Here is a 25,189-nt window from a genome sequence, read left to right on the forward strand (position 1 = left end):
AGCTTCTGGCGAAAAAAAAAAGAACAGACGCTAAGAGTGTTCTCGGCAGGAAGCCCAAATATTCTTGGCCAGAGTGATGTCTTCAATAAAATTTCCCTCCCGAAGGAGTAAAATTTCCCTGCTGCATGAAGATACTTTCTTTATTCTGCTGTATCCATTTTTAGAATATCTCCCTTGTATTGAATGTTGTTACAGATCCAGAAGGTAGGTTCTTAGCTCCGTTATTTAAAGTAGTTACAGGAACTATTATAAAAAAAAACAGCTGGAGAAGAGTGACCAATTCCTTTCTCCTATGGATTCAATAGCATACATAAATAATTATAAAACTTTTTGTAAAAAAAAAAAAAAGAAAGAAAAAGAAAACCGTCTTTACACACATGTTAACACACTTATTTTTGAAAATGTCACAGTGTTCCGAAACGTTGCAGTGCAACCCCTATGCTATTATGCAACCACATTCACGCTAAAGGTTATATGAAATGAAATCTATAAGTTTTACGTCCCACGCTTATGCCGGTTAGGCTAAAGGAGACGGTGATAATGAGAGATGAGTGAAATGGTGGAATGAATAAAGTGGGAGGAAACGGGAGAACCCCGAGAAAACCCACGAGCACGGTGTTTGTCCACCACAAAGTTCACTTGGCGGGGGCTGGGATCGAACCCGGGACCCCAAGCACCAGAGGTGAACGCTCTACCACTGAGCCACCGCGCCCCCCTAAAGGTTATATGGTTGCCTATAAGAATGTTACTTCGGCCGTAATTAAGCCAACATGTGTCTCACAGTGTGGCTCCAAAGATGAGATCATTAGATCATAAAGAAGTTTATACGGGACCTCCCGGGAAGGTATACTTTTTAAAAACAAACAAACAAAAACAAAATAGTCATTAAAATTGTGCACACATGGCGTAGTTATGCGTAATCTATAAACACCTGGAACATCTATGAAAGGACTGAATTGAGATCATCTTCCTTTTTTTTCTTTTTTCTTTTCTTTTCTTTCTTTTTTTTTGCAGTCGGGTAATAATTATATAACTTGAGTGGCAAAATAAATCGAAAATTAGAATTAGGGAAGAAATACAATGAATAATAGAAATAACTAAAAGAATACCTTACATAGCACTGTTAATTCGTTCCAAGAAAGGTCCGCGCTATGCAGAGCTACATTGCTCAAGATCTATTTACATTGGTTCAAATTGAATTTGTTTGTAATACTAAAATTAGGATAATAATCACATTTTAAAATATAAAAATTCTATTTGTTTTCATAAACTAAATGAAGTCATATATACAGTCATTGTCAAGAGTTTGAGCACCCTACTGTATTTTTCAGAATTTACCAAACAAAGAGCATTATTTCTATACAAAACTCTGTTTATTGGACGTGTTTTATAAAATAAACATCGTTGTTCATATAAAGATACGAAAACCTGTTTACATTGAGACACATTTATTGTGGGAAAACTGCTTTGCTGTAAACAGATAACTAACGGATAAACAACTAAATGTAACGCTTTGTGTGGAGATGTTTCGTTTCAACGACATCTAGTGGTGTTTGTACGAACCCCTTTCAGCAGTTGGCTGTGTACGACTCAGGACAGTTACAGGTTGCTATTAAAATTGGGGACGAATCTGTGGCATGCCATCATTACGGTTTTTCATTCACATGAACCAATTGAATAGTGTGGAGGACGTGCAAATACCATAAAATGGGGAAGAGAAAAAATGTAAAATAAGTGTCGCATCACGTGCTCGAGTGGTTATTTTGAGAGAAAAGAATTATTTTCTGCTAGAAAAAAAATCTGCCAATGGTTGCAGATAACAGTCGGTACTTCGACTTTTGAAAGACAGTCACAAACTAGTGTAAATATTCTACGGAAGCAATCTGATTGTCCAGAAACAACAACTTCTTGTAACGATAAGTTCATTAACTACAAGCAAACGGAATAGACATTTAACTGCTCCGGTAGTAGCAACAGGGGTCCTGAAGAGCAGTTCTCAATCAGTATCAGATAAGATTGTGGTCCGGAGCCTGCAAATTATATGGTTTTGAGGGTATGGTTGCAGTAAGGAAACTACTCCTTAGAGCAGAAAACATTCCAGAAAGGAACACCTGGACAAAAACATGAAGACTGGACTGATAAACATTGGAAGAAGAAACTTTAGACTGACGAATCTTAGTTTCAACTTTTCAGTTCCCAGCGACAGACCTTTGTGCGTCGCTTTTTCCGTAAAGCGCTTTTATCCCAACTGTTTAATGCCTATAGTCAAATAAGTAAAAGAAAGTGTTAATGTGTGGGAATGTTCTACAGTCAGGCAGATTGGTGATTTACTTCAACAGAATAACGGACAAAAACGTGTATGATAGCATTTAAGTGAGGCATGCAATTCAATTAGGAAGGCGGATTTTGAGCCGGAACTGTGAACTACAACAGCATAACGACCCCAAATATTGTGCCAAGGTATGCAGTTTTTATCTGCAAACCAAAGAGGAAATTCACATTATCACAAAAATGAAATAGCCGTTAGAGTCAGCAGATTTGTCACCCATCGAGCTCTTGTGGGATGAACTTCACTTGACAATACATGACAGCAAATACTGACAATCTCTGGACAGCCCTCACAGCTGTTGGGGTCGTACAGTTTTCGCAAAAGTTGGATAAATTGATCAAGCAAGAGTTTGGGATTTCTAAAGAACTTCTAAAGTCTTAGGATGGGCATTTCGATAAACGCAAACATACTCAATAAATTGGTCTCAATGGAAACACGGCAGTGCATTTTTGACTCCTTGTGTGAACAGTAATGCTTATTTTGAAGAACGAGTCCAACAAACAGAGGTTTGTATGGGTACAGTGTATTTTATTTGAAAAATTCTGAAAAATTAATAGTGTCCTCAGACTTTTGACAACAATTTTATATTTCTTCAATTGCAATTTTTTAAAAATATTTGGTCTAGGAATTAATTCGTGCGGTTGGTACGCACACATTGAAGCTGTAGTACAAACACAAAATACATAAATACCTTAAGAAAAATATTGTCCATCGCTAGCCACCACTTTCGCCTATCTGTCAGGCAATGTACGGATTCCGTGGCGAAAGAAGTCCTCATCCTTGGAAGCGATCCAGTCAGAGACCCATGTTTCGATATCTTCTGAAGAAGTAAACCGCTGTCCAATCAAATCGTTGTTCATGCAATCGAACAAGTAGTAGTCCGAAGGAGCAACGTCTGGTGAATACGGCGGGTGGGGTAAAACTTCCCATCCGACATTTTCTAAATAGGTTTTGAACGGTTTTGCGACATGTGGGCGAGCGTTATCATGTTGAACAATAAGTTTATCATGTCTGTTCTCCCATTCTGGTCGTGTTCTGGCCAGAGCTTGCTTCAAACGCATTAATTGTCGTCGATAACGTTCTCTATTCATAGTTTCACCCGGTTGCAGCAGCTCATAGTACACCACACCTTTCATACCCCACCATATGCACAGCATAACCTTTGCACAGTGAATATCTCGTTTTGGTTGTGATGGACCTGGTTCACCTGGTTTCACCCAGGCCTTTTTTCGTTTAGGGTTCTCGTAATGGATCCACTTCTCATCACCCGTAATAATTCGATGCAGAAACCCCTTTCTGCTCTGTCGTTGAAGCAGCAATTCGCAAATGGTTTTTCGTCTTTCAACGTCTCTGTCTTTCAATTCATGTGGAACCCAATGTGACATCTTTTGAATCATTCCCATGGCTTTCAAGCGTTTGGAGACTGTTGTTTGATCAACGCCTAATGCTGCTGCAAGTTGTTCCTGCGTTTGACACGAATCCTGCTCGAGCAATGCTGTCAATTCTTCGTCTTGAAATTTTTTGGCTGTCCAGCTCGCTCTTGGTCTGGACCACTTCTAAACCGTGCAAACCACTTCTGACACGTTCGCTCAGCTAAAGCATGGTCACCATACACTTCCACCAAAATACGATGACTTTCAGTCGCAGTTTTCTGCATGTTAAAGTAATGCAGCAGGACACCCCGCAAAAACACTTTATCAGGCACAAATTGCGCCATGTTCACTTAACTACAAACTGGTGTTGTTGACGCTTTAATCCACTGCCCTATACTACGAACGATACGCGATGACAGGGGTTTGCAACACATGTGTGGATACACGGAACTGTGGGACGCTCCGTTCGTTGCGCCATCTCTTGTCCACCCGCACGAATTAATTCCTAGACCAAATAAATCTTTCAGTTTTATGGCCCACACTTATGCCCGGTAGACTAAAGAAGAAAAATGATCGACAAAAGTGAATGGTTATGAAATAAATTGGTGGAATGGGAATGTGCAAACAAATGGAAAAACTCCGAGAAAACCCGCGGATTCAATGTTGATGATTTAACACTTTTGTGATGATTTAATTGCAACTAAAAATGTCTTTTAAAGTTTCGGTTTAATCATTTCAAAATTGGACAACGACGATGACCGTACTTAGATTTGTGTAAGCACTGTATTAGTTTGTGGAAAAACTTTTTAAAAAACATCTTAATGTAATTGATTAGAGCTTTTAATTACACAGTTTTAACCTAAAGCCAAGGGTCAAAGTGGATCTGAAAAAGTAAGGGAACGGTAGGTAGTGGCACGCCATCACGCCGTCCCCTTTGCCTAAATTTGCCCATTATATATATTTTTTAGGAACTAGGAGGGACGCCGTACATATTTTTGGAGGTGGGAGGACGGCGTCCCCCGCGTTCCTCCTCACTTTTACCCCTGTCTATAGCGTATAGCAGGCCGAAGGCTCAGATGGTTAATAATTAGCCTTTATACTAAAATTCCCTTTATTGTAGAAATTTCCCTTTAAAATACACCATCACTGTTTCTGGCTACATTGGCAAAGCAAGCAAAAGCCACAACTTGACATAGTGGGAGAAAAAGAAAAAAAAAAAAAACGAAACGAGACAGGAACCCATTTCCCAGCGTAAAGCGTGTAACATAGCGGCACTGCATCAATAAAGAAGAAGAAGAAGACGACGATGAGAAGGAGGACAATATTAACTTCAAATCCTTCTCGATCCTATTAAAACACCACAAGTAACACGCCGCAATGCAACGGCTTAGCTTCAGGGAAGATTTCGCGCGTAAAATCCAACACTAACCCTCCCCCTCTCACTTTCCAAAATCCCATTTCACACGAAGATAAGCAGGGTAAAGTTTGTTTTCAGACCGGATTTTGTGTCCAACACCTTTATCTCTCTTAGGCTCTTTCAATAGTTATCTCAGATTTACATTTTTATTTTCAATGTAATGGTTGACCATATTTTTGTATAATTGAAAATACAAACATCTAGAATTCTATCGCCTTTCTAAATGATTTTACTAGAATTTTGTTAGACAATTGGCAAGATCATTTGACATTTTCATCATGTCTTGTTAGTTCCGTCACAATGAGTTTGATTTTAGCTTCATGAAAGACTGTAGAGATGATTTCAGGTAAGTGTATCTATGACACCACTTTCCATTATCTTTCTAATGTTTTTCAATATTCCCCTTTAATTAAACTGATAAAACTTCCAATAGCTTTAGTTCCAATAATATACAGGGTGTCGCAGGAGGAAGGGGCAATATTTTAGGAAATGGTAGTATGAGTGATTCTAAGTAAAAAAGTTCATATGAGCATAGGTCCAAATCTCAACGGTTTGAGAGCTACAGGTTGTGAACCACTTTTGACTTTGTTGCGTATTGTTCACCCTGTAAGTTTTTTACAGAGGTAAGACAAAGCGGATTTGAAAGGTGATGGAATAACCTTTCCGACGATATACAATATATGGCAGTATTGTCTTTGGAGGGGAAGCTATTGAGGGAAATTTGAGAAAGTTAAGGTTATTTAAAGAAATTGGATGGCAACACTGATTCCAAATATCCCTCAATAACTTCTCTTCCAAAGACATCACTGCCATATATTGCATATCGTTGGAAAGGTCATTCCATCACCTTTCAAATTCGCTATGTGGCACCTCTGTAGAATAACTACAGGGTGAGCAATATGCAATATAATGTAAAAAATGGTTCACAACCTGTAGCTCTCAAACCGTTGAGTTTAGGACCTATGTTCATATGAACTTTTTTGCTTAGAATCACCCGTACTACCATTTCCCAAAATATTGCCCCTTCCTCCTGGGACACCCTGTATATATATATAAAACTTCTAATAATTGAACTGATAGAACTATTTCTTTCGCATATGGAACCCGAAGGTTCAATACCGCATTCGCAAAAGCTTTCCATTTTCTTCTACCCTTTGCCAGCTGAATCCAGTTTCTACTTTGTATTCCTGTTTCTGTGAGATCCATCTTAATATTGTCTTCCCATCTGCGCCTAGGTCTTCCTAATGGCCTTTTCCCGATTCGATTTCCAGTTAAAATTTTGAAAGCATTTCCACTTTCTTTCATTCTGGCTACATGATCTGCTCACCTGAGCCATCTAGACTTAATTACCCTAACAATTAGGAAGATAAACTGCATAAATTATGCAGTTCCTCGTTATGAAGTTTCCGCAATTCTCCACTCACGTTCGTCTTGGATCCGAATATTTGCCTTAGGATTTTATTTTCAAATATTTTCAATTTGCATTCTTCACTTAAAGTATGCGACCATGTTTCATAACCGTACAATACAACAGATTCAATTATCATTTTATATATTTTAAGCTTCAAATTCTTCGACAAAATTTTCGAAGACAAGAGATTTGTTTTATCTAGATGCATAATAACACAAATTTCATGCCTTTGATCAATACGTGAATATAGCCTTTGGTCTGCAAATGTTGTGCCTATACATCTGTTAATAAACCGGAACAGAGTTTCCTGTATTTGAAATGAAACATCTGTTAATAAACCGAAACAGAGTTTCCTGTATTTGTAATGAAACATCTGTTAATAAACCGAAACAGAGTTTCCTGTATTTGTAATAAAACATCTGTTAATAAACCGAAACAAAGTTTCCTGTATTTGAAATGAAACATCTGTTAATAAACCGAAACAAAGTTTCCTGTATATGAAATGAAACATCTGTTAATAAACCGAAACAGAGTTTCCTGTATATGAAATGAAACATCTGTTAATAAACCGAAACAGAGTTTCCTGTATTTGTAATAAAACATCTGTTAATAAACCGAAACAAAGTTTCCTGTATTTGAAATGAAACATCTGTTAATAAACCGAAACAAAGTTTCCTGTATATGAAATGAAACATCTGTTAATAAACCGAAACAGAGTTTCCTGTATTTGAAATGAAACATCTGTTAATAAACCGAAACAGAATTTCCTGTATTTGAAATGAAACATCTGTTATAAAAACCGAAATTGAATTTCGGTTTTGAAATTATAAAATGATTTCAAAACACAACAACCACTGACGATTTTCGTCGTTTCTTCATTACAAAAGTACTTTTACTCAAATAAGGGTGCTCGATTTAAGAGCAGGGGGTAAAAGTGAGGAGGAACGCAGGGGGACGCCGTCCCCAACCTCGAAAAATATGTACGGCGTCTCCCCAGTTCCTAAAAAAATTACAATGGGCAAAGATAGGTAGCGGAACGGCGTGGCGTCATGCATCTAACTACCGTCCCCCCACCTTTTCAGATCCATTTTTACTCCTGATTAGGAGGAAAGGTATGCCCTTTCTTTCCATTTCTTTAAGATCACAATTCCCCAAGTTTCGAAACATTCTCTATATAACCTATGCTCAAAACGAGAAATGTCAAATGCTAGCACTGGTAGCCCATATATTTTGCATATGAATGTTCAAGTGTACTGTCGAATTAAAAACCTTACACGTACAATATCACTATGAAAGGTAGCGATATGAAAATTAAATGGGAAGAAGAAGTGTTATATATATCATAACGGAGTATTTGACCCATTTCGAGCATTGCATAACATATACAGTCATCATCATCATAGGTATTCTGCCAGAATTGGCAAGTCACATATTCAGAGCCTTAATAAATCTATTTTGGGGTTCCGGCACAGGGCTCCCCCAATTAGCGAGTTGGTCACAATGGAGGAAAGTATTTGTACTGAGCCATTATAGAGTTGTTTTGAAGAAGAACAGTTGATCCTTCTTAGAAGCCATGACAACGGTCCCCTTTGAATTGATTTATATATGTGGTTCTCCGATTGCTTCTGCGGGCTTTCTTTCCTCAGGGCCCCTATCTCTCTCCATTTGAGAACTACAAATCGGTGAGACCATTGAAACAAAACAAATCGGCTTAATAGATCTTTTGATTCCAATAAGAACGTATTACACATCTAATAATTATTATTTTTTAATTATATATCCTATATACGTTGTTTCAATGACACCTTTACTATTCTGCATTCAAGGCCTACGTTAAAGCTAGTTACCTGCAAGATATTGTGTGTTGTATAATGGGAGCTGTGTTAATTATTTTAATATTTATAATGCTTTTACTTTTAAAACATTACTTTTATGTTTACAATAAGGGAGAGAATTAAATCAAATTTGCTACTAATATGAAACTTTAAAACGTACAATTCTTACACAAAATGAATAACAGAGTAATTTAGATATTCAGTTGTATGTAATATGAGCTTCAAACTGTGGTTGTGGGGTGAACCAGGACCCCTTCGTCTGGGGGTCTTAGTGCCTTGTACCGCTTGCGCCACCGAATATTACAGCTCTGAACATATTTATTCCTACTACGGGTTAGTATTAACTTCCGGATATATTCAGAATGAATAACAGAAAGAAGGAATGACAATATAAAATGAGTAAGTTTCTTATTCTTCTCAAAGCACATTATCGCCACAGGGAATCGAACGCATGTCCGTGTACACCAAAGGTACGATCGCGCAAGCCACCACACTTGTGAGGAGTTCGACTGTGGTGTGCGTTTTAGATAGTGCCAATAAGTTTATGCATAACATGTGAAAAACCGTTCAATTGTGTTCCGAAAATACCGAATTTACCGAATTGTAATTTTGTGTGACAATATCCGTACGTATATCCGTGAGTGTATAACTACATAGATATTTTCTAGAACCTTGCTTCTAATTTCTTTTATACTCGTGTAACCTAGTCCAAGTTGAAAACACATGAAATAGGATAATCCGAACTGACATTTTTAAAAATTAATTTTTCCATATTTTCCATATAGAACAGAACAATCTTACAAGCACTAGTGTAGCTAGGATTGTTTTTAGAAGGCAATAAGAGAGGCTTTAAAATTTTAAGTTGTCGTTCATGTTTAAAACGCTTTGCCAAATAAAGAAAAATAACACACACACACACTAGTTATATATTCAGCGGCCGTGGTTTAGTTGATACATCATTAACTTAACATTGGGTTACCAGATAAAGTGACGGAGTTCCATTATTAACCTAGGCAGATCTACATCGTTAAAAAAAAAAAAAAAAAAAAAAAAAAAAACACGCCAGTGCTCAACGGGGGTGATGCTAGAGGTAAAAAGAAAATAAAAATATCATATGAACCTTTGTGACGTTCTTTCGGAAGTAGATACCTGTGAAAATATGGAAACAGTGTACGGTAAATGCCAAAATAAGTATCTGACTTTTCTAGCTATGGAGTAGGAGTAAGTACATGACTTCAACTAGGCAATCTGACAGTGTGTTTTCATGTAAGTACAACTTCACATATCGTGGTGTAGATACTGTTTGGCATCTGCAGTCACCGTGCTCTAGTGAGCTTCATTGCCACCTTTCACGCAAGGAATGTGCATACTATGCATGCGTATGTAACTTCTTCGTGTGTTGTACAACATTAATGCCTACTTTGAAGCATAAACTAAACAAGTTCAGATATGTAAATATATTATTTCTATTTATTATTACTATTTTGTTTCGTTGTTTCCGTTCACATTCGCCTTAAAGAGAGAAGACAGTGAAGAAAGAAAATCAAAAATCAAATTTTGGTTTTGAAACCCGAAACCAATAATCAGTTTTGAAAACCGAAAACGATAATCGGTTTTGAAAACCGAAATCCGAAAAGCAAATTTGAAAATCGATTTTGAGAACCAAAGCCGAAACCGAAAATCGATTTTAAAAACTAAAACTGACGGTCAGTTTTGAAAAGAGAAATCGAAAACCGGCTTTGAAAACTGGAAATCGAAAATCAATTTTTTTGAAATGTCAATTTTCAAAAATTGATATTCAGTTTTTCGAAAAATCGATTGGAACACCACTATGGCATACATTTGTCAATCCGCCAATCCCAACAGAGACAAAAACATCTTTAAAAATGGCTTCGTACACGATTAGACCTAGTGAAGTGTATATGTGTACAAAATTTGATTGGGCTAAGTGACTCTTTTTTGATGACAGATGCAAACATCTGATTACACACACACATATATATTATATGTTTATTATTATTAAAGTTTAGTGAAGTTCCACTTTCTCCGTGCTGCAATTTCCATGCACGGCAGTGTATATGTGTTTTTTATTACTTTTTTTTTTAAAAAAAAGAAGTCGAAGACTTGCAACACATAAATACTCATACAAGTACTTTATGACGCTCCTTACAATAACACGAAGTTGCAGTTCTTTGTTTACGTCAATAAAGCATCCATTAACCTTTGTTTCCAAGAGCTCCAAGAACGCAATAACTCGTTGTCATTATGGAATTTTTTACGTTCGTCTTTCCTTAAACATTAAAAATGAAAATCGCTTCGAGACACTCGTTTGTCAACTTTGCTCTGTAGAACTGAATGCATACTTACATAAAATGGCATTTTTAAAGCTGGCTTCTACTACAGAATATACCTTCTTTTTCTTTTTAGGTTAGAATTTGCCAGCAATGAAATGCTTTTTTAGGGGGGGGGGTGAGCGGCTTTTGTTTAATCTTCCATTAAGTGCTTTACATTACGCTGTTAGTACTTTAATGACACCTAAATACTTTGTTCACCACAGAGTATCTTTAGGAACATTTAGTAAGAATAAGAAGTTTCAGGGATTTAAAATTTATAAGCCATTCGGAAATTTCTTTTTCAATATATAGTTAAAAACAACGTTGAAGAAAGTACATATTACGAGGGTTGGAAAGAAAATTAATGACGTCATAATCATAGACTCCAAATCCTTCATTGTGCAAAGTACAAACGTTTACATATCTTCAATGTAATTCCCACCTATATTTAGGACCAGTAAAGATTTCAGGGTTTTTTATTTCCGAAATCTTATTCGTTGATTTACTCTTCCCCCGTATAATGAAATTCCACCCGTGGGAAATCTTCCGAAATCATCACTGTTTTTGACTCTCTTGCACTCACTTGGAAGACTGGATATACCAGCAACAGTCTAGTTTTTATTGACGATCACGATATAGCGCCCTATTTATATTTTTTTCAAAATGGCACCTCAGATGGGAAAGCGCTTTCTTGTAATTGCTTGATTCAATTGAGATAATGGTTAGTGAGTGCGAACCGTGAGACAAATCTCGCACGAGTTTGAGTGGCGTCCACATTGCAAAAATAGCCATCTCATGCAGTGTAAATGGGAGTTTTACGAGTATGGCAACCATTTTGAGGGTCTCTGGGAATTGTTTCGGACATATTGATTGGCTAATCGTCTATTTCATCATTCTTCATTGGGCAATTCATTCTCGAGGGGAGAATGTGTTGTCATTACTCGTACAATTTCCATTTACTCTGATATCATATGTCCTAGAACATGGCCGTTCCAGCCTAGCGAAAGTTGATTTTCGAATAGGTCTCGTAATGATGATAAAAGACAGTCAAATGCCTTTGAAATATCACTTCTAATAAGATAAAAAAGAGTGAAATATGAAAAGTCGTATTTGTCAAATTACAAACATCTTCGGGAAAGTTGTGTGAAATATATAAATGTATCTATTGCGTCTGTTTTTTTTCCGAACAGTGACACACACACTCCTTTATCCACCTACTACTTGTAATAGGGGATCTGTTACACTGAAATGGAAAGTATTATTTTATGGATATTTTTGGATAGTATTCATTAGCTAGACTGGGTGAATAGTGTGCACATAAACAAAACCAACTTTTTTATTCTCGAAAGTCGAGGTTTAATGGAAACGTGGAGACCCATGTCTCTCTGATAATAATTTAAAAATCAGGTAAAACTTTGTAATGGAAGCAAAATTAGACTCATTGGGCAGCCCACACATAGCCGATAATGTCATATTGGCAGTTTTGCTGATAAGAAAAGTTGGTTTAGCTTGTAGTTCCACTATAACAGCGTACATGAATTTCAGTAGACAAAATCGTTTATGAATTTTATCCATACAAATCGTTCTAAACTCAGGCGGAATAGTCTCTTTCATATAGGAAGATATTCAATGTGATAACGAACTTCTGAAGTTAGAATATTGTATTTATTGCAACGTTCGTTATTTTTTAAATTTTTTTCACCAATAAAACAAGCTTTTCAAGTTTGACCTAAATAGAAGATTGGTATCAGTATTTCTCATTACATTGCAAAGCGAGTAAAACCTGTTTGTTTTTTCTTTTTTTCAAAAAGGAAAGAACTTTCGAAAAAAAATCACTATATAATATTTTGAAACAAAGAACTAGTCCTTACAAAACCTGTGATAAAAATAAGCAAAGGACGACAGCAATAAAAAAATATGTTAAAAATACCAATAAAAAAAGAAGGAAATCTAAAAACGGCGACATGCGGATGACCCTTGACCTATACAACTCAACGACGTCACCAGAACCGATCGATGACGTCACGGGGAAAATGTGTCTCGATGGATATCACTGGAAGAATGAAGTTCGTTTCAAAAAAGAAGAAAAAAAAGTCTGAAAGCATTTGAGTTGGAAGAGGGAAAAGGTAAGGGAAACAAGTTATACCAGAACTCGGGGAGAGGTAAGAGATTCAAGCGAATGATAAGACAAAATATCTATGCTTTGTAAAGTGGAGAAAAAAGACACTGTTATACACGAATCGATACCACGGTATGAGTATCTTCAGACATTTTATATCGTTTTTCCCTTCCCTCTGTTTTATTCTACATCTTTATTTTTTAAATTTTGGATTCCAAGACTGGGGTTTAGGCTAGGCTAGTAGCTGAAGGCGTAAGACATGCTAAGACATGCTTGTGGAGCGCAATAAGCTCAAGGATAAAGTGTGCTTAGAGGCTTTGCGAAAAGAGAATGCCTTGAGAGATTCTGAAAGAAAGGAACTGGGTAAAGCCTCTAAATTTGAGATAAGAAATGGGCTTCAACAACATAAATCAATCGCCAAGGGAAGAAAATCGAGAGATGCGGGGTGCATGAAGGGAAGACAAAGACCTCGAGAGCTATTCTTGTGGAAAACACGATTGAAGAGCGTGTCTGACCAGAAACCTTCTTTATCTTCAATCATGTAGGTACGTTCTCTTTATCGAGAATGCTATTACTCAACTGACCAAACTAGATTATAGGATAGAGACCCTTAAAAAGAAAAAAAGAATTTGCAAAGCTGGGAAGAACAAATTTACGACTTCTTAAGCAACAGTAATCAACTTCATTTTGCTGTCTGAGTCCATATTCAAATCTAATTATATTATTCGCATTTACAAAAGAACAAGTATTTTAGGAATGATAAAACCAACAAAAGAGATTGCGATCTTGGCCAATAATTTTTTTTTTGGATCAGGGGCCACAATTTTTTTTTTTTGGATGACCCCTAAATCGAGTTTTCGTATTTTCTATGGAATAAACAATAAGCACATCATACTGAGTTAAGTGATAGTTTGGGATCGGCTACACTATAAGTAGTACTCCAGATTTAAGGGGTACAAGAAAATTTTTAATTGAAATATATTGGATCTTGGATCAGGGGCTACAAAATTTTTGAGATAGCCCCTAAATAGAGTTTTCGTATTTTCTATGGAATAAGCACATTATACTGACGTGAGTTAAGTGATAGTTTGGGTTTGGCTACACTATATGTAGTTCTTCAGATACAAGGTTTACAAGATTTTTTTAAATTAAAATAAATTGGATCTTTTGATTTAAAAAAATGCCAAAAATATGACACATATCAATCAATAGACCTTATTGAGCTTTATTGAGCAGAACAAAATGGCATGCAATTCTGATGCGTAATTTTCGAGAAAAATCTAGAAAGCACGATTTTTCTGGCGTTAAAAAGTATGTCAAGTGTCTGATGGCACTGCTGGAATAGATTACTCTTTTCATTATACTAGAATAGATTACTTATTAGGGTTGCCCTAGTGGAATTATAAGATTGTGATGTTATTAGAATCACGCTTGTGACCATTATAAGATTGTAATGTTATTAGGATCATGCTAGTGGGCACTATAAGATTGTAATGTTATTGGGATCACGCTAGTGGGCATTATAAGATTGTAATGTTATTAGAATCACGCTAGTGGGCATTATAAGATTGTTATGTTATTAGGATCACGCTAGTGGACATTATAAGATTGTAATGTTATTAGAATCACGCTAGTGGACATTATAAGATTGTAATGTTATTAGGATCACGCTAGTGGGCATTATAAGATTGTAATGTTATTAGGATCACGCTAGTGGACATTATAAGATTGTAATGTTATTAGAATCACGCTAGTGGGCATTATAAGATTGTAATGTTATTAGGATCACGCTAGTGGGCATTATAAGATTGTTATGTTATTAGGATCACGCTAGTGGACATTATAAGATTGTAATGTTATTAGAATCACGCTAGTGGGCATTATAAGATTGAAATGTTATTAGGATCACGCTAGTGGGCATTATAAGATTGTAATGTTATTAGGATCACGCTAGTGGACATTATAAGATTGTAATGTTATTAGGATCACGCTAGTGGGCATTATAAGATTGTAATGTTATTAGGATCACGCTAGTGGGCATTATAAGATTGTAATGTTATTAGGATCACGCTAATGGGCATTATAAGATTGTAATGTTATTAGGATCACGCTAGTGGGCATTATAAGATTGTAATGTTAAAACGTCTGACCGTTACTACACAAGATAACTCTTGAAGCAGGGTTGATTTATAGAAATCAAAGTGATTTAAGTAACGATTTTAATCGAATGATTTTTTTTTTACAAAATCTATGATTTAAATCAAATTTATTTTGCTTAAAACAGACATTTCTGACTATTCTGAAATACTAGTCGAATATAAGTCTGAAACTCGCATCCTAACCCGTATAATGGTTGGATCTTAATAAGTTTAAACAAAGTATAACCTTTTCTTAGGTTACACTTAATGAGGTTTTTTTTTTTTTAAAGCGATAGTGGCTATTGAGGGGTCTCATAGGTAAGAATTAAACTGTTATCGTAGTTGGAAACGACAAAAGTTTAATTTTTACCTCACTCATTTGACTTCCCTTACTAGTCGTCACTGAAAATGCAGACAGCGTATGCGCGTTTCGGTAATATATCTTTGCGTTCATCAGACACATTATAGAGAGACAGACATATATCAAACAGATATAATGTGTCTGATGAAGACAATGATATATTGTTGAAATTCTAATTTACATTATTATTATTATTATTATTATTATTATTATTATTATTATTATTATTATTATTAATAATAATAATAATAATAATAATAATAATAATAATAATAATAATAATAATAATAATAAGGTTGGTTTTGGTCAGATTTTATTAACCAACTTAAAATAAAGAGGCACTTGTAGATTTAACTCATGTATATACTGTATATGTTCTGGGTATGTTCACACGTAACTTCAACATAGGCACAGGCACTAATTTTGATTATTGTTTATTTGAAACAGTATACCTTCCCGGTGTTACATTTCTCTAGAATCTGTTACTAATGTCTGGACCTAGACCATGATATACCTCAATGGATGCTGGATTAATAACGGGAAAGTAACATACTTATAGGCAACTATACAATCTTTAGCGTGTTTCTGGTTGCATAAGAGCAAAGGAGTTGCACTGCAACGTTTCGGAACAACATTTTAAAAAAACGAGTTGCTTGTTTGAATTTAGTTAAGATTGAGGGGTTTCATGCAAAAACCCCATAACTTTAAAAAAATATATTTAAAAAAGAGTTAGAGGTGGCATCATGTAGTGTGCAACATTACGCACAGAATTAAATAACCGATTTTATCAAAAACACCAAAGGCCGTACTCTAGAAGCTTCTAAAAATACGGCGATTCGGCAAAACCCCCACAAGTCTGGAACGTTTCTAGCAAGAACACCATTAGTCAGTGGTGCTTCATACAGCTGCCGCGAGAGCGCTCTGCTAAACACGAAGCTCTTTGGGACGACTCGATCTACATTCTGTTCGTTTCTCTGTTTTCTATCTGCCTGTCTGTACAGAGCGCAATTGTTAGTCTTTTAACTTGAAATTTTGAGGGTGAAAGCAGAAGACATTCAAAATTTGCTGTATAGCTTTTGGCCGAAATTCGGTATACAATGTTAAATGGCAAACTGCTTCAAACTGGCGGTCATCCACGCTATAGAGCGCAATTTTCAATCTTTGAACTGGAAATTCTGAGGGTAGTAGCACTAGATGCTCTAATTTTTCTGTATAATTTTGACGGCGATCCGAGAAACATTACAAGTTGGCGACTTGTTTTCAAAGTGGAGGACACTCAAGCAACAGGATGGCATTTTCGAACTTTTAACTTCCAATTTTCGGAGTGGAAAAACAAGGTACTCTAAATTTGTTGTATGCATTTGGCGGCGATCCGACGTAAAATTTCAAAATGGCAGCCATCCATACGACAGGGCGGAAATTTCGTTCTTTCAACTGGGTGTTTTGAGAATAGAAGCACGAGACACTCAACAGCTGTATAGCTTTTTTGAAAGCGATGTGACAGAATATTTCAAAATGGCGGCATTTTTCACAGTGACGGGCATTTAAGCTACAGGAAGCCATTTTCTATACTTTGGATTTTGTGGGAAGAAGCACAAGCTATTCTAAATTTGCCTTATAGTTTGGTGACGATCCAAGGAACTATTTCAAAATGGCGGGTATACACGCTCCGGGGCGTCATTTTCAGTTGTTCAGTTTGTTTGGTATACACATTTCTTATTCCCTATAGTATTTTATCAGATATATTTGGATTGTCTCCTTTTACCCGTGGTCACTCCAGAGAGGTCCAAAATTGATGGGAGAGATTTTTGGAGGGAATTTTCCCGGCATTCTCCCAATTTTCCCTGTTCAGGTGCGTTATTGGCCCAAATACATGACACTCCTCAAAAGCTTGTTTCATGCTGAAGAGAAGGAACTATAAACCATAACTTTCCAATGAACAGTGTTGCTGCAATAGCTATTTCATTGCGAGTCTTTTCAGTAACAGGGTTAATGGGCCCCAGGGACAAACTCCGTTGTTCATGGCACATTATTTATTTATTTATTTATTTTTACGTGAATATATCTTTTTTGTGAATCGAATGGACTAGGTTTGATTCGAATGTCCGAATGACAGGTTCATATCCGTTCCTTGTAAGTACTTTCCATCCTCGCAACCAGAACATATCATTTGGTATCATTCAATGCGTTCCGATAAATTCCTGATACAGAATATTTAGACGCAACATCACAAAATTTGGTACTTATGGGATGAAGAGATGCATTTTCTTTTCAGTTTTCCAACATTGTGATTTTCGTCGTTATGGGATTTTTAACGGAAACTCCTCGATTGTTTTTGATAAAGGTTTTATAATAATTATTAATTTAAATTATACGTAGTTCCAAAGTTACAATGAGCAGCATTAAGATACCTTACCTCTTTGTCTGTCGTAAGCGTTTATGCATTCTGAAGTCATGAACTGACTGATGAGCGCTGTCTTCCCAACACCTTGTGCTCCAATCATGGCTACGCGGTACATAATGATTTCTGGAGAGGGCTGCTCTTGGGCAACTGGCGTCGTGGCGGGGGGCGTTATGGCTTTCTTCGCCTCTGCTTCCTGTTGTGGAGGAACCAGACTATTGCTCCGGGAACGTCTCCGTCGGAAAGAGTCACCTCTGTTGATGACACCTGGAACAAAACAAAGAAGAAACAATTAATACCTATGATTTTAGCTTTTTTTATACAAGTAAAATAATAGTTTTACAGGTGAATTAAATTATATACTCTTCGTCAATGAGGAAAACATGGCCTAACTATTTAGAACAATTAACACATTGGAATTCAGCTGAAAAAGATATTTGTAGGAAATCAGCCCACATCAGTTACGTGTCTGTGTAACATATCATTCACAATTCTTCGCGCATGACCAAAGGTAAAAGTGAAGGGGAACGCCAGGTACGTCGTTCTCCCACTTCCAAAAATGTCTATGGCGTCCCTTCACTTCCTAAAAAATTACAATGGGCAACGATAGGCAGAGGAAATGGCGAGACGTCATGCGTCCCGCTACCTTTTCAGATTCACTTTTACACTTGGGTATGACAAACAATAAAACTCAGTGAGCTCAAGGACTGTTCCCAGTTACGTAAGAAGAGAAGATACATGACTTGGTGACTGATGTAATGATGCTACGCCAGTCGTGCGGTTACCAACATAGTTGGATATATAATTAAAAGTCTTCATCCCGGCGAAATTAAAATACCGCTAATTTTACAGTAATTATGTGATATCTTCAAATAGATCAAAGATAATCGAAATATGGAACAAGAGCGCCCTAGACAACATTATTTTACATGAGAAACCGTTATCACGACTCACTTATCTGCTTTCGATTTCGAGCCATTTTGAAAATCGGCATTTATTTTCGCGTTTCTAAACAGCTGAAAACGGAAAGCCGCTAGGTGACTTGTGATAATGGTACCTCACGCAAAATAATATTGTCTAGGGCGCTCTTGTTCCATATTTCAATTATCTTTTATCTATTTGAAGATATCACATAATTACTGTAAAATTAGCGGTATTTTAATTTCGCCGGGATGAAGACTCTTAATACCCAGAAACGCAAGAGTTAATAAATAGTGTGTCAGATAGATTTGTAGCCATTGAAGAAGGGGGGAAAATGCAGTTCTTGTATGGGAAAATTATGTTCAGTGTTTTTAGGTCTGTAACAGATTATAATTAAGGTTCAATTCATCTTTACTTTATAAAATGAGAAAAATATCGCTAAGCTATCATCTACAATATTCTTATAAAAGAGACAAGACATGTGAGTTTATAAGTGAGTTATACGATAGAACAGTGACAATTAAAAATACAAAAGAGTCAGTCTTTTCGCATGGAGATTATTCTTATAAAAAGCCGTTTTTTAGGAGGAAGAAAACATAAATTTTCGTTCTTTATTTCTTGACTTTCTAGTTCAAGCGCTATGTTTATTTTCCTGTAGATAATTCTAAATTAAGAAAGTGCGTTTACAATATCCAATATACTTGTTTCTATGTTCAATCCGGAATTGGTACTGTCTTGATTGGTTTTCAAACTTGCAGTGAAGTTGTTACCTGTAAGCATAAGTTATATAATCCACATACCACAAGTATCGTTTCGGTTGCCTAAACATTTTGTCCAGTACCTGAAAGTTATACATCTTGATATATGTGTTTTACTGAGTGCCTAAATTCAATCTGGCAAGACAAGAAAAACGTATCATAAACCAAGAAACAGACACAACGTCATTTTTGTTTCGGTAACAAATGTTGCTTATATCTTGTCCCCCGTTTGAGAAACATTTCATCTGATAAGAAACGGACATAAACCTGTCAATCGGACTTCCGAATAAAACCTAATCCATTCGATAAACATAACAAAAGATATGTTCATGCACAAAAACTTAGGTGCCATGAACAACGGAGTAAGTTCTTGGGGCCCATTAACCCTGTTAATATAAAGAAAATTATAGACTGGCAGTGAAATAGCTATTGCTTCAACACTGTTCATTGAAAAGTCATGGTTTATAGTTCGTTCTCTTCAGCATCAAACAAGCTTTCTAGAGGTGCTATGAATTGGAGCCCATGATATATTTGAACAGAGAAAAGTGAGAGAATGTCATGAAAATTTCTCCAGATATCCCTCCCATCAACTTTGGACCCCTCTGGAGTGCCCCGGGTAAAAGCAAACAATCCACATGTATCTCAAAAAATACTATAGGGGATAAGAAATGCGTGTAACATGTTTTGTATTGCTAGGTAGAATAGATTTGAAGGGAAAGTGTGTATTGGTATACAAGCTTTTCACTCATATCTATTCCGCAATAACTATTTCACTGTGAGTCTACGATTTTCTTATACTAACAGGGTTAATGAGCCCGAAGAACTTACTCCGTTGTTCACGGCACCTAATTTTTTGTGCATGAACATATCTTTGTTATGTTTATCGAATGGACTAGGTTTGATTCGGATGTCCGGATGACACGTTCATGTCCCTTCCTTATGAGCTTTCAGAGATTTCAGTTTACAAATTTAAAGCCAGTCATAAATGGGTATTTTGGGGATGATGTTAGTTTGACATAATTGTTTACATAATTCCTTCTTTACTGTTACGTCGTATCAAGGTTTTCGAAATTTAAAAAAAAAATGTGGATAGCGTTTGAAGCTTCTCACACTCGAATTTTAGTTGCTTCAAAAAATGTTATTTATAGTTGCATAATTACAATAAAGTTTGTTTCTTCATAAATTTTAACAATAAATTTTGTTTCATGGATTCTACTACACTTTCAGAACAGTTGTTGATAACACTATTAAACATTTTACTGAAACATTATGTGTTAGTGTAATAGCCCTATAAACAATTCGTTGAAACTGTAAAATTCACTGCGTCCATCAATTTGCACTTTTCTCTTTCCTATTAAGTAATATATGTCCTTTGATTCTTGATCTTTTTTTCAGAATTTTCTCGTGGCAATGCAGTAATTAAATGTTTGTTGGTGTTATAATTGGAAAACAACGATGAAATGTACTGTTATCTGTCCACTAAAATAAAATATTTAAAATAAAAACCCAAAATTTTGTAATCAAAAAAGCCTTGGAAAAACTTAAAGAAAAGCTTTTTTTTTTTTTTTTGAAACAACCCTTACATCTCTACTGGCAACATTGTCCGAAGAATAAGAGGGTACGGTAGCTAAGTTGTAGGGTGCTTACCTCTAGTGCGTGGGTCTTTGGTTCGATCTTCTGCCAAGTAAGTTTGTGGTAGACAACACCGTGTCCGTGTTTTTTCTCATAGTACTCCCGTTCCTTCCCCCTTTCTCATTCCACCAATTCTATCATCATTCACTTGCCGTAATCATCCATCTCCCTTAGAATTCAGGGCATAATTGTGGGACGTTAAACAAAGATTTCATTTCAATTGTCAGAAGAAGAGTATAATCGTGATCATGCTCAAAGAAGTCTTCTGGAAATTAGCATTAAATAGAGCCATTGTCTGCGTGTGCCGTGTTAAAAGCAGTCAGTAAAGTAAGTAGTTGTGGTGCTGTGACTTTTTAAGTAGCCAGTGTTGTCTGGAGCATGATTATGAATTTTAAACTGGCTTTTAGTATAAAATCTCGCTTGTTCCACAATAAAAACATATGTAAACGCCATGAAGGGATACACAAAGATGCGCTACCGCATCCAACGGTTGTATTATGAGTTAAAGCGTTTTACTCAAGCTCGGAGGAATCAGCAGACTGAAATCATAACGATTACCCACCCGTTACAGACCAGCAAGTGAGGTTAATACTAGGGATGGGCCAAACCGGTTTTTATAAAAACCGGAAACCGATTTCTAGAAAAACCGAAATCCGAAAAACCGACACTTCGGTTTTCTACCAAACCGGTTCGGTTTTTCACTGAAACCGGTTTCGATTTTCTCCAAAAACCGGTTCGGTTTTTCGCCGAAGCCGGTTTCGGTTTTCTCTAAAACCAGTTCGGTTTTCAACCATTTTTTTTTGGTTTTCTCCAAAAACTGGTTCGGTTATTCATCGGAACCAATTTCGGTTTTCTCCGAAAAGGGTTCCGTTTTCACCGGAATGGGTTTCTGTTTTTTAAAAAAACGGTTCGGTTCTCTCCAAAACCCGGTTCGGTTTCTCACTTTAGTTTCTCGCTTTAGCAGAGTTTCGTAGTTCTCCGGAAACCAGATCCATTTACAACAGAGGCAGTTTTGTTTTTAAACATATTGGCTTTTAAGCATATCGGTTTCAGTTTACACTTCCTTTTTATGAGCTGAATCGGTTTTGAAGAAAACCGAAAGGTTTCAGTAAAAAACCGAGATCGTTATTGAAGAAACACGAAACGGATTTGGTGAAAAACCGAACCGATTTAGGAGAAAATCGAAACCGGTTTCGGCGGAAACAGTTTTGTTGAAAATATACAAAAACCGGTTTCGGTTTTCCTAAAAGCTGGAAACCGAAAAACCGGTTTTGTGCCCACCACTAATTAATACGAGGTTCTCCATGAAATTGATCGTCACTAAACTGTCAGGGAGGTATCCGTAGACGTTGGGATTAGTACGTGTTGCAATTTTATCGCATACTTCTAAACTTCCCTAGCTGTACGGCTGTTGCTTAGTAGCATGATGTTGCAACAGTTGAGTGCTTTCAAGGAAATAAAGTCATTATTTTCTGTTCTGTCAGAGAAATGTCATGGTTTTCATTTGGGATTTTTTTTTTGTTTTCTAAAAATTTGGTAACGTTCGCTGATACCAGGATGTTGGAGGCATAGTGCTTCAGTAAGAGAGAAGAGTGCTCACCAGGGGCGCCCGAAGAAAATTTTCTGGGGAGGGCATCTCCATGGTTACTATATTGTATCTGGTATTTTCTGGTATTTAATACACGTGCTTTGTTATATTCGTATACATTTCCGTGAGCCAGGAGGGTCCAGGTCTCCCCCTTTCGGGCAACCAAGATGCTTAACTCTGGTGGGAGAGTTATTTGCTTCGATTCTGGCCCCCATGTAAAGTTTGTAGAGGACAATGTCGTTTCCGTGAGTTTTATTGAGGCTTTCTTTAGCACCCAACATCCTCATTCCATCCAAGGGCGCCGATTTCTCTAAATGAAGGGGGGGCATTCAGATGCAGACGGCATATATATATGAGGATTTTAAGACAAACTGCATTCAAATTATGCAAAATATTGTGGATTCACAAATGCAGTGAGGGAGCCCACTTGAGTTTTGGGGTGGGGGTGGCGGGCCCCCTGGCCCCCTAGGATCGGCGCCCTTGATTCCATCCATCACCATTCCTTCAACCTCAAAAGCTTAACACTGTATCGTTAAATCTAAAGATTTAATTTCATTTCATTTTGTACCAGGAAAAATCTTTTATCTTCCGTTTTACGTAACATTTATTGCATATTCTTCTTCTTATGAGAGAATAGTTTCTTCTACGAAGATTTTATTAAATATTTTTTTTCCTTGTCTAGACATCCGTCTATTGAGAATGAACACGTCGCTAAAACTTCCTTTATTACCACGACTAGTACGTGGTTGAGACATTGCTAGAGCATTTACATTTGACGGAAAGAGTAGAGCCATCTAACGGTGACGAAACGGGTTAATTATATAGTCTGTGGTGGACATTTTCTTTTTCATTCCGTTCATGTGACTTGGTTGCATTTGTTTTATTGTTTTCATAATTTCTTCAGAGATTTTTTTGTTCTATGCTCACATAATAAAAACTCTCCCCCCCCCCTTGTTCTTCGAGATATTCGATAAAGACTTTTAACATTTCTCTCCAGAAACTTCTTTCGCGTGCTTTCTTTTATTTCTATTCATTCCGTCAGTAAGTTCTGTCAGTGATGCCAACTCCTGCGAAAAAACTCATTTCATGGATTTCTTTGAAATTAATTTTACGGAAAGGGATAAAAGAATTCTTTCCGATATTTGCAATATATATGGATTTTTACTCGTGTATATACAGAATATAGCTAATAATCAACGTAAACAAAATTCTGTTTTTTGTTTTCGGTGGGGCACTAACTCAAGTTCACCCTACCTTCATATATGGATACTGATAAATAACTGAAAACTTGAGGGTAGGCTGAAGGTAGTCTTAGGCTTAGCTGAGCGTCCTCTGGCCTCTCCAACTTAATGATCTGCTTTGTTATCGGGGAAGTGCATGCTAGTGCGGAAGTAGTCTGTGGAGTGTAATCATGTATTATTTTCAGAATTCAAGATCAGTGGCGGATCTACCCCAGGGCCGAAGGGGCCTAGGCCCGCCAGTTTTATGAGTGACAAAGTAATTTAAGCTATCATTTATGTATTTTTTTGAAGTTCATAGTAAACTCATGATATGCCTATCATAGATTGGGTTCTGGCAGATCCCCCAGTTTTTACCTTTTAGATCCACCTCTGTTCGAGCTTAACCAAGGAATATAAATTGTGCTTCGATAGTTAAGACAAGGAAAAGGAAAATAAAACAAATGAACGAGTACCAATTAACTTTCAGAGCGCTCCACACAAAATGTATGGGAAATTATTATTATTATTTTTTAAAATATATAACTCGACAAGAATGACTTGTACTTGTAACCAAATATGTCACAACAAACCACCATATTGTGAAATGTGGAAAGCAATATAAGAAAAAGCTTTGTTCTCAATCAATAATTGCCAATAGATGTCAAAATAATGTTATGACAGTTTATAACTTCTTAATTTCAGCGCCTTGCACAGAAGGACACATTCCGTAACAGTTTGCGTCAATGATTTAATTTTCCATGATTGGGATAGTAGCTTTAATGACATTTTACATGTTTTGTGTTGCCTTGATGTACACAGAATTTTACAAAAACTGGCACGGAATAACCTGCATGAAGTTATTGCTGTAGAGTTACAATATTTTTCAGTGGCGTACACATATTTTTGTCAGGGGTGGCTTGAAGCACTCAATTTAATTTCCTTTTAGGTTAAGCGTGATTTTATCTTTATATGCGCGTAGTAGTAAATGTTTACTTTCCCATAACACCTCCCTCAATGCGTAACCACTGGTATTTTCACACTCAGAAGAGGTGATAGCATACTGAAAAAAATGTATGTGGTGTACGTAAAAATGTAGGTTACATGTGTAAATCCTGTAGTTTTTGGACTTAACGTACAGGAAACGTATAACTGAAAAAGTATATTTTATACGTAATTTCCGTATAATTATTCCATCTATAGTACTTTCCGTATGAAAGAAAAAACTGTGCAGGGGCCATAAGAATCTCACATATAGATGGACGTACAAAACATGTAGCTGACGTATGTAATATAAGGAAGACTGTTAGATGTCATACATCCTACAGTGGCATGAAGTAATATCTAAGCGTGAAA

The 25,189-nt window shown here is 36.5% G+C and overlaps 1 protein-coding gene across 1 annotated transcript in view; it reads right to left on the reverse strand.

Moving 5' to 3' along the window:
* Window positions 1-25,189, reverse strand: part of Rgk3 (Rad, Gem/Kir family member 3) — a 145,521-nt gene that overhangs the window by 50,324 nt on the left and 70,008 nt on the right. Inside the window, exon 2 of the mRNA XM_081746750.1 lies at window positions 17,733-17,984. Within this exon, the coding sequence (XP_081602876.1) occupies window positions 17,733-17,984 (252 nt within the window). The remainder of the gene's footprint in view (window positions 1-17,732; window positions 17,985-25,189) is intronic.

Source organism: Thermobia domestica, chromosome 18, assembly GCF_964235325.1.
Source record: "Thermobia domestica chromosome 18, izTheDome1.hap1.1, whole genome shotgun sequence".
NCBI classification, from domain to species: Eukaryota; Metazoa; Arthropoda; class Insecta; order Zygentoma; family Lepismatidae; genus Thermobia; species Thermobia domestica.